The sequence below is a fragment of the Balaenoptera acutorostrata genome, chromosome 20 (assembly GCF_949987535.1).
Source record: "Balaenoptera acutorostrata chromosome 20, mBalAcu1.1, whole genome shotgun sequence".
Classification (NCBI taxonomy): Eukaryota; Metazoa; Chordata; class Mammalia; order Artiodactyla; family Balaenopteridae; genus Balaenoptera; species Balaenoptera acutorostrata.
In genome coordinates this window covers 58,462,767-58,480,222 of record NC_080083.1, presented here as the reverse complement: position 1 = coordinate 58,480,222, position 17,456 = coordinate 58,462,767, and the positions used below count along the sequence as shown (strand labels likewise).

General features: G+C 44.3%; 2 protein-coding genes across 2 annotated transcripts in view; one reads left to right on the top strand and one right to left on the bottom strand.

Moving 5' to 3' along the window:
* Window positions 1-3,072: 3,072 nt before the first annotated feature.
* Window positions 3,073-13,992, top strand: C20H17orf80 (chromosome 20 C17orf80 homolog). The gene is made up of 4 exons (XM_007185604.2): window positions 3,073-4,531; window positions 9,465-9,572; window positions 10,336-10,443; window positions 13,500-13,992. The coding sequence occupies exons 1-4, from the start codon at window positions 3,094-3,096 to the stop codon at window positions 13,562-13,564; spliced, it is 1,719 nt and encodes a 572-aa protein (XP_007185666.2). The 5' UTR covers window positions 3,073-3,093; the 3' UTR covers window positions 13,565-13,992.
* Window positions 13,993-17,094: 3,102 nt separating this feature from the next.
* CPSF4L (cleavage and polyadenylation specific factor 4 like) overlaps window positions 17,095-17,456 on the bottom strand; it is a 12,969-nt gene continuing 12,607 nt past the window's right edge. The window contains exon 6 of the mRNA XM_057535855.1: window positions 17,095-17,140. Within this exon, the coding sequence (XP_057391838.1) occupies window positions 17,095-17,140 (46 nt within the window). The remainder of the gene's footprint in view (window positions 17,141-17,456) is intronic.

Sequence of the window (17,456 nt, the reverse complement as noted above, 5' to 3'; positions counted from 1 at the left end):
GGTAACCCCGCCCACAGGAAGAGGCGGGCTCGGAGCGACCAGGAGCTTCTGGGAGAGAGGACCTCGTTCGAGGTCGCCCGAGCTTTCGCCTGTTCGCAGCCGAGAGGGGATAGGTTAAGAGTCAAGCCAGGTTTAAATTAAATTAAACTATATCAGAATAATATGATACAAGTATTTGAGTTAAATCCCTGTGAGGTCACAATTTTTTTTAAAAAGCTGAGAAACATCAGGCAGTGGTGCGGACGGCCTGCCCCGGGTCCCAGGACTGAGAGTTGGGAAGTGGCGCGTGGGATGCGCTGGGCGGGGTTTGTCGCGGGGCTTCGGGGTCTTATCTGTCTTGCGAGGTGAGGCGCTGCCGTGGGGGTAGTTTCCACGGGTGGGGATGTTTCCTAGGGCCTCCGCCGTAGGTCTGGGGATGAATGTGGCGACAAGAGGAGAGTGGGGGGAGGGCTTCCTGAAGCCGAAGAGCCCGCCCCCTTAGGCGTCCCAGCGGCTCCGGCGCCTGGGGCTGGGGGGCTGCGGAGAGGCCCCAACCAGGAAGCAGCAGGACTGCTTTCCTGAAAACGTTACGGGCAGAGGGGTACGCCAGATAGTACTGCTGGAGGCGGGGAAGTCCGCTGGAGAGCGCAGGAGCGGCGGGCGAAAATTAGCCTAACTTTGAGGTCCGTCATGTGCCCAGGAGGGTGGTCAAGTCTGCTTTCTGGAACAGCGAGGTAGCACTGCCCTGCAGGTGACTCGGTTATTTGAATTTGCCCCAGCACTTTGCCACATTTATTCATTGTATGTGCTGTCGAGTGACTTCCCTAATTGTGTCTTTCAGAGGCCGACATTAAAATCGCAACTGGAGAACGCAGAGCGAGGCATGCAGATCCAGGAGAAACAACCGCAAAATCAGCATCTTTCTAGAAAAGCTTTGGTAAGAAAGCAGTTAATAGGGAAGAACCTTTGTATTCTGTTACAAGTTAATCACTAAAGGGATGTTGCCTGTAAGTTTAAATTACACCTGATGGCCCTTCTCTGGGAACCCTGCCTCCCAGGTCATGAACATGAAACTAAACTACCTTTGTTTAGCTCAGAGGAAACAGCATGACCAGGCCCACCTGTGAATCACTGCAGGAAGGAAGAAATTAACACACCCCCTCCGGAGGCTGATGGGAACTAGGAAGTGTTTGGCTTTACTCCCTTCCCTTTTAGTATAAAGGATGCCTGAATTCTAACTCAGGCAAGATGGTTCTTTGGGACGCGAGTCCCCCATCTCAGTCTGCTGCAGCTTTCCAAACAAAGTCCCTAGTCCTCGCCCCAAGAACTCATCTCTCGGTTTATTGGCCTGTCCTGCGGTGAGCAGGATGAGCTTGAACTCGGTAACGTTAAGGCATCCTGGGTGAGACATCACTGTTCAAGGGTGCAGGAAAGACCTCAGTAGGATTAAGTGTGAGGATGGCATGGTGTGGAAGCACATGCCTCTGCCAGGTCTCTTCTGAAGTCGTTAGCCTAAGGCCCTTGCACTGACTTCCGTTGTGTGTATTTTTGTAAATAAACAGTCCCTAACTTTTATTATATTGTCAAAGGGGTACCTCCAAAAGAAGAATAGTTGCTGTAAAGTTTATTGGCAGAAGACAGTTTTGTTTTTTGTGGGTTTTTTTTGTTTGTGTGGTTTTGCCTGACTTCATGTAGGATAAGGTGGGTCCGTTGCTCTGATGGATTGGCCAGGGCCAGGCCCCGTGCTCGGTTCTGAGAATACAGCTGTGCACAGGGTCCACCTGTTCCCTGCCCTCTGGAATTTGATAGAATAAGAAATGGAAACAGAATTAACTCATCTGAGCTTTGGAATGAAATACTTCCTTTTCCTGACTGGAGAGACTAATAGAGGCACCAGTGGTACATGGTGTTAAGTTTTTTTAAATGTTTTTATGTGGCATAAATTTCACAAGATTGTCAAACTAAACAAATTCGCCGTTAATCCATTGTACTACATACTGCAAGTAAAAAATGGGGGACCATGTCACCTCCACTTATTTGTGCATTCGCTATACTTCTATATATGTGTATGTATATATGCTTATTACTAATGCGTTAAATGTTAGTAGCATTTCATTTTTCATGCTTAGACAATAGAAGCTCTAATATTTTCTTCTTGCCCCAGTGGATCTTCTGTATATCACTGTGGAAATACTAGTCTGAGCCACCTTGGAATCCCAGCCTGAGTTTTTTATTCTTTACCATTCTTCCCTTGAATGATGTGTTTAAGGGTTTATAACAGTTTCTTTTTTTTTTTTTTTTTAAGATGTAATTTAATACTCTTTTTGATTTTTTTTAAAATTTATTTATGAATTTGCCCCAGCACTTTATTATTTTTGGCTGTGTTGGGTCTTCGTTTCTGTGCGAGGGCTTTCTCTAGTTGAGGCAAGCGGGGGCCACTCTTCATCGCGGTGCGCGGGCCTCTCACTATCGTGGCCTCTCTTGTTGCGGAGCACAGGCTCCAGACGCGCAGGCTCAGTAATTGCGGCTCATGGGCCCAGCTGCTCCGCGGCATGTGTGATCTTCCCAGACCAGGGCTCGAACCCGTGTCCCCTGCATTGGCAGGCAGATTCTCAACCACTGCGCCACCAGGGAAGCCCCTTATAACAGTTTCTTTATACTCATGTGCTATCCAGTTGACTTGCTACAATGGTAAATAGCAAACATTTTATTCTGATTGGCATTCTGGACATCTTTTCCTTCCACTAAGCATTAATTCACTAGACTTAAGTCTTTTGGTCTGGCTCACCTCCTAGTTAGGGATGTTGAAAAACCTCTTTGGTTGTCTTTTGTAATGACCGATTCCTCAGAGACTTTAAGAAGTGTGAAATACCAAGCAGAAATGGAGCCAGGAATATTGATCTTAAAATCCAACTATGTCTGTTTTGTACCTATGGAAGAAAAAGAATGGGTCAAAAGGAATTTTTTAAAATGTCCTTCAACCTAGCTTCTTTCAAATGAATTTAAAAGGTACAACACCTAAATAAAGTATTAGTATTTACTCTATGGATTGTGTGCTCCCCGTAACCTCACATTTCTCTTTTTCAGGAATAGGAGAGTGCTATTCCACCCAGAATGGAAGTGTGTCCTTACTGTAAGAAGCCATTTAAACGATTAAAATCCCATTTGCCGTACTGTAAGATGATAGGACCGGCTGTGCCTGCTGTTTGTCAGTCCAAGCCGGCTACACTCCCACGTGCTAAAAAAATCAAAGGACCAATCAGAGACTCAGTTAAAGCAAAAGAGAAAGGGTTAGGGACCGATAGAAAGAAAAGAAATCCCGAACTGAAAGGGGACAGATCAGAACAACAGACAGTTAAGTCCTCTACACAACTAGCTGTTGGTTTGGAAAAAACAGGTAATACAAAGGCTGATAAAGATTTCAAGAATCAAATTCAACCCTCCCTCAAAATGCTAAAAAATACTGAACCGAAGATTACTTTCCAGGGGGAAACTACAGCTCAGTTTTCTGCATCAGAAAACACCACTCCTAAAAAAGAGCTTACTGAAGATTTGTCTAAATCAGGGGAAAGTAGAAATAACCCTTCAGAAACTGAAGCTTCTTTAGCTCTTGGCCCAATGGAACCTTCTCTGTCAAATCAAGATAGGAAATATTCTTCAGCCTTCCCTAATGATGTACAAGCCACTTCTGCTGATTTAAGATTGGATAGAGTGGATGCCCCAAGACAGAACCTTCTCATAAAATTACTAGATATGCCTCTGGGCGATTATCACAGTTCTCCCACGAATCTCAATTACGGGGTCAAAAGGGTAAGCACATCATCAAGCAGTGAGAGAGATTCCAAGGCCGGGGATCACCTCTTGGGAGTCTCTACTAGAGACTCTGGGACTTGGGAAGAGAACACAGGATCACAAATTGCAGCTTTTAAAGTTAGCCCGTTAGGTAAAATCCAGGTCAAGGAGAACCAGGGAAAAGGACTTGACCTTGGAGCAGAGGCATGTGGGAGCCAAGGAAATGCAGAGAAAAGTGCATTTGCAACAGAAATGCAGGAATGGGCCGTCATGAGCGATGATTCAGTCATGGAAAGGAAATCTCGAGGTGAAGGTCTCCCAACAGGGACAAACTGCAGTGAGCTTCTCTCTGTATCACAGTCACGTAATCAAAGTCTTGCCTCTCTGGCTATGAAATTTCTCCAAGAAGAGAAGGCAGAAGCCTGCAGCCATAATCGAGTCGCTGCTATGAAGGCATTGACAAAGAGTGAGGAACAAGCTTCTCTGACACCCAAGTCGGGCTGTCGGCCGCCAGCATTGCACCCCAGGGGCCAGCATTCTGCACATTCAACCCATCATCACGCTTCTAAAGGCCCTTTCACAGGTCAGATCGGTGCCACCGACAGAAAGACCCTGTCCAGCTCCCTGGGGCTGGAGTGGTTTCCAGAGCTCTATCCGGGTTATCTTGGACTCGGGGTGTTGCCAGGGAAGCCTCAGCATTGGGGCACATTGGCCCAGAAGCCTGCGCTCATCAGTACCCAGGGGGAAAGCTGCTCACAAGGTAAACACGCTCCCGCTCCCGTTCAAGCTCATCCAGACAGCTCTGTGCCTTTTGAATCAGTGAGGTTTAGAACGCCCACATTCTTTCTCACTTGACTTTACTCGTACCTAGGCATTCTAGTGCGCTGGACTTGTAGGTGTTCTCAGAACGTGACTTCTTGCTCCCAGGGGTCAGTAATGACAGTGGTTTATCACTCTCCCTTCCCCTCCACCAAGAGGTGAAGGTTGGACTCCGACAGGCTGGCCGGTGGTGCTGATAACAGTTGACCTTCTACATTTGGAAGAGGCATGGTCTCTTCTAGAAATTGGGTGGGTATTCAAGCTGAAGAGACTCAGGAGAAACATGAAGACTTCAGGGTCTGCCTCAACAGAACAAGCGCCGTGCTCAGATTTCAGTCAGGACCAGGTTGGGCAGAAAATAGGTTCCAGACGTGTGGTCAGATGCAGCATCCAGCAGCCTAGAGTAGCACAGGAGGGGAGCGCAGGTGGGGTTCTGGCTTTGGGGGCGGGCTGGCGTTAAAGCTGTCCGGAGGGGCATGGCAGTCCAGGCAGGTGGAAGCGGGGCCTCAGGGGTGAGCCGGTGAAGACCAGGGGCAGAGGGTGTGGCCAGAAGGGAGCAGAAATCCATGCCCTGGAAAAGGTAGGCCACAGAGAATAGGACCCAGGAGTAGAACCAAAGATGCAGCCTCAAGACACGAGAGGTTAAGGTAAGAAGGATGGGGGGAAAGAGGCTGGACGTCACCACTGGTTGGATTGTGAGTCTGTCTCTCCCGAAGCTCCCTGGATGCTCCTCGCTGCTGCTCGAGTGGGTTCAGCGGCGGCGGGACGGAGGCCGGGTAGGAGCCAAGAGCTTCCCTGTGGCCCCCTCAGTGCCCTCGCTCTTTTCTGCTGAGTCTCACCTTTAGTTACTGAACTGCTTCTCTAATGAGGAGACCTAGAGTGTCTCCGTTTTCCTCCCCAGAAGCTTTGGGTTACCTCTTTGGTGGGCTTTCCAGGGCGTGGCTAGGCGTGCTCAGAGCAGCCATCTCTGCTTGCCTAGCGCTCTTTGGTGCTTGCGGGTTATTCTGACGGGAGACCCAAAGCCACTCAGAGTAGGCTTGCAGCAGAAAAGCTTGTGTTTTCCCTTCCTAAAGGATACATTTTTCCCCTCTACTATGGTTTGTGAATGATCACATACTCACTAAGCCCCAGTTTGGCTGTTGTGGAAAGCATTTTCTTTTGCATTTTAATTATCCCTTTCTAAAGGTTTCAGAATGGACGTGTATTAAGAAGGTTGCTAGCTTAAAGCTACGTTTCCTTCAGCTGCCTCAGTGGTTAACCAAACCCAGGTCTAACATCTTCACTGTCTTTACAAAGTTGTAGTATCAAGTCCCTGCTCCATCTTAACATAGAATTAAATACTCACATTTGCGTTGCTTTGTGGTGTTCAGGGTGCTTCACCTATCTTCTGATTTTGGCCTCACCACTCTGAGAGGTGGGCAGAGTGCTGTTCTCTCTGTTTTGCAGGTGATGAAACAGGCACAGGGGAAAAGTGATTTGTCCAAGGTGGTGATGCCAGTAAGTGGTAGAGGTGCGAGTAGAACCCCGTCTCCTGAGGCCTAGTTTAAAGCTTTCACTCAACCATGTTGTAGAAAATGCGCCACAGCTAGACGCACAGGTGGTTTTATATCTCCGAGCTTCTCTGTGGTTTTCAGTGGCATAAACACACACAGCCCGTAGCAAATCTCTAGCAGGTAGAAGGGCTTCTTTGTATTCTTTCCTACCCTCTGTAGTGCTAAGGTGAGTTCATTTTAGTGGGAAAAGGGAGGGAACTAATAATGTTGATCAGGTGATGGCGGTTTCTGGTCGTTGTGTGAGATGCCTGATGTAATTATCTCCTTTAACCCTCCTGACGGTTCTGAGGGGCTGTCACTGCCAGAGATTGCCCTGTGTTGTGGGCGAGGGGTCTGAGCCTCAAGAGGGCTCAGTGACTTGCCCACGTTCACCAGTAAGTGGCAGTCGGAATTCAAATCCAGGTCCATCTGCCTTGACAGACATCCATGGTCTTTAAACTCAGCCTCAGGCTTACTTTAGGGCAGTTAGTGGTCAATATCACGGTTGATTTAAGTTATTAGTAACATGCCCTTTAATAGGTCCCAAGATTACAGGTAATAATAAGGTAAGAGATAACAGTAACCCGTGTCACCAGATCACTAGGCTTGTGAAATTGAATATGGGGGAAAAATACAAGTTTTCCTTTAATAGTAAGTTCTTCCAGAATAGTGGCCAGAAACGCTTTTGTTCTCCTTTATTGGTCACAGTCTGTAACGTGTGATTAGTTTGGGTTTCTGTATCGGGGAAGGTGTAGCCATCACTGTGCCTCTAGTTCTGTTGTAAACCGAAAAGCTGTTGGAAGTTGGCTCCACCATTAACGGTCAGACTGTGATGCTGCTACCAAATGAATGGGAGACGCTAGAGGAGACCCCAGGATCTCAGTTAAGGTCAAGACCTGATTCCTCAGTTGGCCAGGGACTTCAAGGCCATCCAATCTATAAGGATAAGAAAGTAGTGTGGCTCTGCAGCTTTGTACCTTCACCTGGCAATGACTGTCCCCAGTGACTGCAGGGTAAGACTGACCTCCCATGCAGTCTTTGCAGAAGAGCTTGGGTTGTATGTGCCCTTACTCAGGCAAAACCTCTGATGGGCCACTCCTCTATCTCAGGAAACCAACACATCCCTTTGATACTTAAAGGCAGGGCCAGTGAGCTGTTACTGAGTTAACTATATATCAGGTGTGATACCTGCATGTTTACCTAGGTTATCTTAAGGAATCTTATACCAGTTCTGGGACATGGGTATTATCCCCTTTTACAGACGAGGAAACTGAATTTCAGAGAGGATGAGTAACTTGCCCAGTATCCAGTTTCTAACGTTATCTGATGGTCTTTGCCAAGGTTTTCCAGGCAGTGTTTCTTGCACTGGACCGTTGGGCTCCAGGATGTCGTCAGTTTTCTTTCCTGCACGGGGAAATACAGCTAGTCCTCGTACATCAGGTACCTGAGTAAACTTAGGTGAGGTGATTCTACCAGCTGGAAAGGCACCTAGGGCCTTCATTTTGATGAAACAAGGTAGGACCAGAAGCTCTCATGGCCGATGAAAAATGGCTATGTTTTGAGGACCTAGGCTAGGAAATCCCAAGGCAGACTGATGGTCCTGAGGATGCCACCACGTTGGGCTGCAGTGAATCAGGCGTCAGGGGATCGGGCTCGTGGAATTCGGCGGCACTAGGAGCAATCTTCTGAGCTTCAGGGAGGAAGGTTCCCATGGACCTCACTACCAGAAGGAGTAGTTCTCCCAGCCTGAGAGAAAGTAGATCTTACAAGTTCAAGATTTAAATCTCAGGAGACTCAGCAAGTACCAGGGTCTGAGAGCTCTCAGCAGTAGAGGACTTCGTTCAGAGGAAACCTCTCAGAGCCCCAGTCGCCTTGAGAGCATTCAGCTGGGAGGGCTGGCTGGGCCTTTGCAGAATTCAGGTGCCTTGGCTTTGGGGCTGAAAGTGTAAGCGATCTATGTCCTCGGTTCCCAAATCTGGACAGTTCACAGTTTCACGTGGTCATTTTTTTTTTAAGAGTAAAGATTGTTAGGCATCGTCCCCAGAGATTGATTCTGAAGCGAGGCCTCCGAATTGTATTTTCAGACGTTTCCTCGGTGTCACCGAAGGTCAACCAAGTTTGAGAACTGCTCCTGGAGGTGATGGCCCTGGCGCAGGTGCCTCAGGCCCAGCGGTGGGCTGTTCTCAAATTGTGGCAGGGGAGGAGGTGGTTTGGAGAAAAAAACTTGGTGTAATTACAAAAAGCAAAATGTGGCTGACGGGGTTACCAGAAGGTCAAGTGAGAACACTTTATAGGTCATGGGTTTTTAAAGGCCAAGAAACAGCTAACTAAAGGCTGTTCTCTAACCTGCAACCAGGATTTCCATCAGTAGGGTATCCGTGTGAGGTGTTTTGTTTTTTAAATTTATTTATTTATTGGCTGCATTGGGTCTTCGTTGCTGCATGCTGGCTTCTCATTGCGGTGGCTTCTCGTTGCGGAGCACGGGCTCTAGGTGCGCGGGCTCACTAGTTGTGGCTCGCGGGCTCTAGAGCGCAGGCTCAGTAGTTGTGGCGCACGGGCTTAGTTGTTCTGCAGCATGTGGGATCTTCCCGGACCAGGGCTCGAACCCGTGTCCCCTGTATTGGCAGGGGGATTCTTAACCACTGCAACACCAGGAAAGCCCCTGGGTAGTGTTTTTACATCCACAGCAACTTTTACCACACCTGCTAAACCTGTTGTAAATATTTGCTTAATTTACCCTTTATCCTAATGAACCAAACCAAGACCAGACAACCAGCAATAGTAGAGATTCCCTGCCTGTCATTAAACGTGGAAAATAACAGGGGCAGGGAAAATGTAAATACATAGCCTAAACTCTCCTTTCTGGTTCTACTTTATAGTTATTCATGTATTGAACATAAATAAGTGTGCTGGTCAGCAGTAGTGCTGGGCTGGGCTGATAGAGCTGGCTTGTCGACTGTTGTAGTGACAAGGAGCAGTAATTAACGTGACAGTAGAAAGTCATGCTTTTTGCTAATAAGATGTTTAGCAGATGAGAGGAAGTATAAATGATTCATTTCATTAAGTATGTACCCCTGGATCATCTGGGCACTATATCGGATCAGAAATGGATCTAGGTCCTGATCCCCAGGGTCCCTCAGTCTGTTGAAGAACCTTTTCTTGATGTGGAATAGACGGCTTTGACCTTCAGTGGTTACCATTAGCCGCAGCCCAAGGCAGACATTAATCCATCTATTTAGAATACACCTTTCCTGCAGCCTCGCCCTGGGAACCTTGGGCACTGAGTGTTGGGGAAGAGGATGGATTTAAATGAATTACTGCAGTGACTGTTTGGAACCCTAGTTCCTTTGATGGAAAGAAGTTCGACGGCGGTAAGAAGTTTGGAAGCCCCGGCCAGGCTCACAACCTCCAGCTTCTCTCTAAGGAGGCTCTTGGGAGCTGTGCAAACAGGTGAGGCTGGAATCACGACTGCTGGGCTCTGTTGCTGGTTCCAAGCATCTGGAGAACTTTCTCTGCCTTTAGCCATGGCTGTTACAGCAGGCTCGAGAAAGAGAAGAGGACAACCTTGTAGTCTTACTACTCTCCTGCTTGTGTGGTTTCATCCTGGAGTCTTGACAAAATTCAAAGTATTCTTCCTGTTCCCCTGCTTGTCTGTTTTCATCCAGGAGTCTGATGTCATTAAAAGCACCGAAGCTAATAATAGCAACTGCTATTTATTGAGCAGCTTTCATTTTTTCAGTACTTACCCCTGCCTCTCTCTGCCACCTGCCCATCTCTGCCTTCCCCACCTTGATTGTCCCCAAGCCAGGAAGGCTCAACCTCAAGTTAACCAGCTGTATTCATCTCCTCCCCACGAAAGATTTTAACCAAACTCCCCAAAATAAGAGTGACTAATTTAAATTTATTAAAATTAAGGTCTTTCTCGGTTTTAGCCTTTTCATCACACTCCGCGCAATATAGTGGTATGTAAATTCTTTGCAATTCCTTTGCCTAAGCTAAGCTGGTAACTTGAGTCCCTCACAGGTAAGGGCCCCTAGGGGCCTTTCCCTCTAACAGTGAGACCTGCTTCTCTTCCAACAGGCTGGGTCAATATAGTGGTATGTAAATTCTTTGCAATTCCTTTGCCTAAGCTAAGCTGGTAACTTGAGTCCCTCACAGGTAAGGGCCCCTAGGGGCCTCCCTCTAACAGTGAGACCTGCTTCTCTTCCAACAGGCTGGGTCAGGTGTCGCACCGGCGTGAAGAGCAGAGCAGCCGGCGGCATCCTGATGCTCTTCACAGGATACTTCGTCCTTTGTTGTAGCTGGAGCTTCAAGCGTCTGAGTAAGCCTTTCTCTACTTTCAGCCTGAATTACAGGTCACATCCCATTATAGGCACCTCCAAGGGATTTTCCGAACTGCTTTTTTGTTTCTCAGTTTTGCATTATCTGACATGCCCTAGAGAATGAGCTGTTGCCTGAGGGGGTTTTTTTGGAGGTTTTTTAATTGGAGGTTTTGGTTATAGTGGCCTTTATAAGATTTGAGTAGAATTTACATAACTGCTGTTATGCTCCATTTAAGATTGTCACTGGAGATCTGGTGGGCTTTGTGTTTTCTCCTTAAAGCTATTTGCCTGTTAGAAAATCAGGGCTCTTCTCCAAGGTGACTTTTTAATTCCTATGTAAGAGCTTCCTTTTAGGATTGAAACCAAATAGCTTTATACCCCAAGAGAGAGGAGGAGAAGCAAAATACAGCTGTCACTCATCAGTGTGTCTTAAGGCTTAGAGCTGTTTTATTTACTCCACTTTTTTTTTTTTTACTCCACTTTTAACATTAAAAGCACAACACCTTTCTAGTGACACGTTTCAGCTTGCTCCAAATCTTACCAGAAGGAAAATGCCTAGATTTCATTGCTCTTTTAGTTCCAGATAACTTTTGCTCATTTTGTTAAGTATTGTTTTATAAAAGAAAAAAACCAGAAAAAGCCCAGTATTCTTCTACAATTTAAAAACAAAAAAACCCAAACGCTTTCAGATGAAAACTTTCAGTATAAAAGTGTAAGATAATCATTAACACCTGGAGGCCAGTAGAATTCACAAGCTTCTAAAATATCAGATTTGACTCTAACTGGATTTGTTGGCTAATTCAGTACCAGTACATAGGGTGCAGGTCAAGCAGCGGGAATGTGTCTGCACCAAACTCTTGCATCCTGACTAGCAGGGCATAGCTGCTGGCCCTTGTCTAATATGCATGGCCATCGGTGAGAAAGAGGAATTCCTTTCTGATCATCCCCGCATAAACGGAGATGCCTAAAATCCCAAGTCATTTCTTTCACAGGGAAAAAGCCTTCCCTGAAAGTTTTAGCTGCCTGAAAGAGACCATTTAGGTGATGCTTGAGGTTATTTTTCACATCTCTAAATTGAGACTGAAGAAAGTGAGACAAACTTCTCATTGTGCTTAAGACTTTACTTCTAAATTTATAAAACAAAATTATAACAGAATGATCTGTAGAGTCAAGACGTAGAAACAGTCAACAGAATGGCCTCTTAGATCCTTATGTTTATCTCTGTTTATCCTAAGAGCTGCAGCGCTGGTGTAAGTAGCATTGACCTGGACACCACGTAAGGAAGCTTTGGCACTCCAAGGCCGGGGCGGTGGAGATGGCTGCGGTGCAGATTTAACAGTGGAAACTTGCGCTGGGGGCAGGGGAGAGCATGAAAAGAACAAAATTACGGGAATCTAACAATTCTGTAGGAAGCCAGTTTTTTAATGTGGACAGATCTGGTTCTGTCTGGATATTTCTTTTGGCTTGTTCTTAAAAGTGACTGAAAGTTACTGAGAAAAACTTCAGTGTGTTTAATCATAAAGGCTGATGTTATTCAAGGAGACAAGAAGATGGCAGAGTTCGTCATTAAATTTTTTAAATAGCTATTTCCTAATAGCTCATATCTCAATTTTAGATCTGTCTCTCTAAAATTATTCTCTGTATCTTGGCATTTTACTATTCATCTCTGCTAGATACTCGGCTACGTGTGCACTGGTACAGAATAGTATCTGAAGTGGCCGGAAAGCAGCACACATCAGACCCTTCCCCTTGGAAATGGTTAGGCTCTTCTGGGTCCTTGACCAGATCTTAGCAGGTGTGAGAAACAAAAAAGCATAGGGTGGGTTCAGAGTTGCAGGTGAGCCTCTGAAAAATCCTTGGCAGGTTATTTTTTAAGCTAATGAAAGCAGCACACTAAACAGGAGGCTAAATCACCTTTTCCACATCTTAAGTGAGTGTAATAGTGAGCAAATGGTTTCTGCTATCATCTCTTCTTGGAAGCTTTTCAGAACTCCACCCCTATCCCTTCCCAAGAATTTCAGTGCAATGCTCAAATATTCCTCCCACTTTGTTAGGGTTGTTTTTGGCTGGTGGGGTTTTTATGTCTCTTCCCTCATCAAAATATTCCATGTTTTTCTAATTTTCTGCTTTGGCCCCTAGAGAATAACTTGGATACTTGTAAACGCTTCAAGGACATGTAATCTAGATCTCACAGATGGATAACGGTTTTCAACCTCTTTTCCAACATTAGAGGTTGATTACATATCAGAGATATGCCCCTATCAATCAATTGATGGGTCTGTCTGTGTCTTCCCTTTGCTTGTGATATCCTCAGGCCAAAATACATGCGTTCAGTCCCTCTTTTGTCCCAGCTCCTTCAAAACTATGAAAAAGCAGGTGTGCTGTTCTAAGGCCAGCATTCATGTATTTGCACACCTCTTCCTTCTCTCTTCCCAGAACTCGATGCTGGCTTATCTTCTGCTGTATCTCCCTTTTCTATTCTTCAGTCCCCTGTCCCCCCCCCCCAATTATCCCCAGTGGGAGTAATTTAATTCTGCATCAAATTCTCATGGTTAAGGAAAAGGTGTGCTAGAATTCTCCGTAAGGAAAAATTCACGGTTGAGCAAGAGTATACTAGAGGTAGTTATTTTAGTTTAATATGACAGAATTTTCAGAACTCCAAAAACAGTACCTTGCCTTTGGGAAAGGCTTTGTGGCCTTTCTTTGTAAATGCCCTGTAAGAGACACGGTCAAGGAGGGGTCTCCCTGCACCTGCCCCTTTGCCTTAACTCTAGATAAGAAATGCTCAGGGTACAAAGGTAGGTGAGAATGACCTCTCAGTTATGTCCTCTTCCCCAATCCCCTCGAGCTCAGGGGTCAGCAGACCACGACAGCCCAGACACAAGCCAGCACGTGGCCTATTTTTGTAAATAAAGTCTCCGTGGGACCCAGCCCTGCATCTTTGCTTAGGTGATGGCTGTGGCTGCTTCCACACGGCAGTGGCAGAGTTGAGTTGTCGCAACGGAGACCGTAGACCCTGCAAAGCTGAAAATGGTTACTCTCTGGCCCTTTACAGGAAGCGTGCCAAGCCCTGCCCCAGACGGACAGGACGCCTCACGGGCTCCTGTGTCGGAGGGATGAAGACGACTGGGGGTCTCCGCGCTGGAGCATTCGGTTAGGAAACGCGTTTCAGGAGGAGAAGCCTTTCTGGACTCAGTACCTGAGCGCCTGAGCGTTGCCTCTTCAGCTCCCCACAACATGTGAGTGCAGTGGTGACGGCAGGATTAAGCTCACAGCTCCCCAAGGTTGTCATCAAGATCATTTTTGTCACTACTGTAAATAAACTAGTGCCACTTGTTGTAATCAGAATGCTAAAACATCATGAAAGGGTTTAACTCCGTTAGATCACAATAAATACTTTACATCTCTGAAAGTAAGTTCCTTAATGAGAAAAACTAACTACTTAATGACCCATCAGTCCTGAAGGGATATCTGCTGCTTATTGCCCAGTATGTTGTGTTAGTTTCAGGTGTACAGCATGGTGATGCAGTTATATATATATATATATATATATATATATCCTTTTATGTATATGTATTCTTTTACAGATTCCTTTCCCTTATAATTTATTACAAAATTTCGAGTAGAGTTCCCTGTGCTACACAGTAGGTCCTTGTTGATTATCTATTTTATATAGAGTGGTGTGTATCTGTGAATCCCAACCTCCTACTTTATCCCTCCCCCTCCCCCCCGGCCCTTTTCCCCTTTGGTAACCATAAATTTGTTTTCTACGTCTGTGGGTCTTTTTCTATTTCGTAATGTAAGTTCATTTTTATCATTTATTTTTTGTAGATTCCCCATATAAGCGATGTCTTTGTCTGGCTTACTTAGTATGATCATCTCCTAAGTCCATCCATGTTGCCGCAAATGGCATTATTTCGTTCTTTTTAGTGGCTGAGTAATATTCCATTGTATATATGTACCATATCTTCTTTATCCATTACTCTGTCAGTGGACATTTAGGTTGCTTCCATGTCCTGACTATTGTAAATAGCGCTGCTTTGAACATTGGGGTACATGTATCTTTTCGAATCATGGTTTTCTCCAGATATATGCCCAGGAGTGGGATTGTAGGATCATATGGTAGCTCTATTTTTAGTTTTTTAAGGAACCTCCATACTGTTCTCCATAGTGGCTGTACCAATTTACATTCCCACCAACAGTGCAAGAGGGGTTCCCTTTTCTCCACACCCTCTCCAGCATTTATTTATTTTTTAAAATACATTCTTTTTATTTTTTAATCAGCACCTTAAAAGATTCACAATTACTTTATCAGTACTGATCCTTTTTTTTTTTTTTTTTGGCTGCATCAGGTCTTAGTTGTGGCATGGGGATCTTTCGTTGCAGTGTGTGGGCTTCTCTCTAGTTGTGGTGCACAGGCTCTAGAGCACGTGGGCTTAGTTGCCCCGTGGCATGTGGGATCTTAGTTTCCCAACCAGGGATCTAACCTGGGCCCCCTGCAGTGGAAGCATGGAGTGCTAACCACTGGACCTCCAGGGAATTCCTTCTAGCATTTATTATTTGTAGACTTTGATGATGGCCATTCTGACCAGTGTGAGGTGATACCTCATTGTAGTTTCGATTTGCATTTCTCTAATAATTAGCCATGTTGAGCATTTTTCATGTGCCTTTGGCCATCTGTATGTCTTCTTTGGAGAAATGTCCATTTAGATATTCTGCCCATTTTTTGTTTGGGTTGTTTATTTTTTGGATACTAAGCTGTTTGAGCTGTTTGTATATTTTGGAGATTAATCCCTTGTTGGTTGCATCATTTGCAAATATTTTCTCCCATTCTGTAGGTTGTCTTTTTGTTTATGGTTTCCTTTGCTGTGCAAGAACTTTTAAGTTTACTTAGGTCCCATTTGTTTATTTTTGTTTTTATTTTCATTCTATAAGACAGATCCACATAGATACTGCTGCAATTTATGTCAAAGAGTGTTCTGCCTATGTTTTCCTCTAGGAGTTTTATAGTATCCAGTTTTACACTTAGGTCTTTAATCTATTTTGAGTTTATTTTTGTGTGTGGTGTTAGAGAATGTTCTAATTTCATTCTTTTATATGTAGCTCTCCAGTTTTCCCAGCACCACTTACTGAAGAGATTTTCTCCATTGTATATTCTTGCCTCCTTTGTCATAGATTAATTGACCATAGGTGCATGGGTTTATTTCTGGGCTTTCTATTGTGTTCCATTGATCTATCTTTCTGCTTTTGTGCCAGTACCATACTGTTTTGATGACTATAGCTTTATAGTATAGTCTGAAGTCAGGGAAGCTGATTCCTCCAGCTCTGTTTTTCTTTCTCAGAATTGCTTTTACTCTTTGGTGCTTTGGCTATTTGGGGTCTTTTGTGTTTCCATATAAATTTAAAAATTTTTTGTTCTAGCTCTGCAAAAAATGCCACTGGTAATTTGATAGGGATTGCATTGAATCTGTAGATTGCCTTGGGTAGTATAGGCATTTTGACAATATTGATTCTTCCAATATAAGAACACGGTATATATTTCCATCAGTTTGTGTCATCTTTGATTTCTTTCATCAGTGTCTTTTAGTTTTCAGAGTACAGATTTTTTCCTTCCCTAGGTAGGTTTATTCCTAGGTATTTTATTAGGTTGGCCAAAAAGTTCGTTTGGGTTTTTCCGTAACATCTTACTGAACTTTCTGGCCAACCCAATATTATTTTTGATATGATGGTAAATGCGATTGTTTCCTTTATTTCTCTTTCTGATCTTTCATCATTGGTGTTTAGAAATGCAGATTTCTGTGTATTAGTTTTGTATCCTGCAAGTGTACCAAATTCATTCATGAGCTCTAGCAGTTTTTTGTTAAGAGTCTTTAGGATTTTCTGTGTATAGTATCATGTCATCTGCAAACAGTGACAGTTTTACTTCTTTTCCAAATTGGATTCCTTTTATTTCTTTTTCTACTCTGATTGCAGTGGCTAGTACTTTCAAAACTATGTTGAATGAAAGTGGCAAGAGTGGATATCCTTGCCTTGTTCCTGATCTTAGACGAAATGCTTTCAGCTTTTCACCACTGAGTGTGCTGTTAGCTGTGGGTTTGTCATATATGGCCTTTATTATCTTGAAGTAGGTTCCCTCTGTGCCCATTTTCTGGAGAGTTTTTATCATAAATGGATGTTGCATTTTATCAAAAGCTATTTCTGCGTCTATTGGGATGATCATATGGATTTTATTCTTCAATTTGTTAATGTGCTGTATCACACTGATTGATTTGCAGATATTGAAAAATCCTTGTATCCCTGGGATAAATCCCACTTGATCATGGTGTATGATCCTTTTAATGTACTGTTGGATTCAATTTGCGAGTACTTTGTTGAGAATTTTTGCGTCTGGGTTCATCAGTGATATTGGCCTGTAATTTTCTTTTTTTGTGGTGTCTTTGGTGTTAGTATCAGGGTGATTGTGGCCTCATAGAATGAGTTTGGAAGTGTTCCTTCCTCTGCAATTTTTTGGAATAGTTTCAGAAGGATAGGTGTTAACTCTTTGCTACATGTTCAGTAGAATTCGCCTGTGAAGCCATCTGGTCCTGGACTTTTATTTTTTGGGAGTTTTTAAATCACAGATTCAATTTCAGTACTTGTAATTGGCCTGTTCATATTTTGTTTCTTCCTGGTACAGTCTTGGGAGATTGTACCTTTCTAAGAATTTGTGCATTTCTTCTAGGTGTTCTCCATTTTATTGGCATAGAGTTGCTTGTAGTGGTCTCTTATGTCAGTTGTAACTTCTCCTTTTTCATTTCTAATTTTTTTGGTTTGGGCCCTCTCCCTTTTTTTCTTATGAGTTTGGCTAAAGGTTTATCAATTTCTGTTTATCTTTTCAAAGAACCAGCTTTTAGTTTCATTGATCTTTTTTATTGTTTTATTAGTCTATTTAATTTATTTCTTCCGTGACCTTTATGATTTCTTTCCTTCTACCTTTTGTATTTTGTTTGTTCTTTAGTTGCTTTAGGTGTAA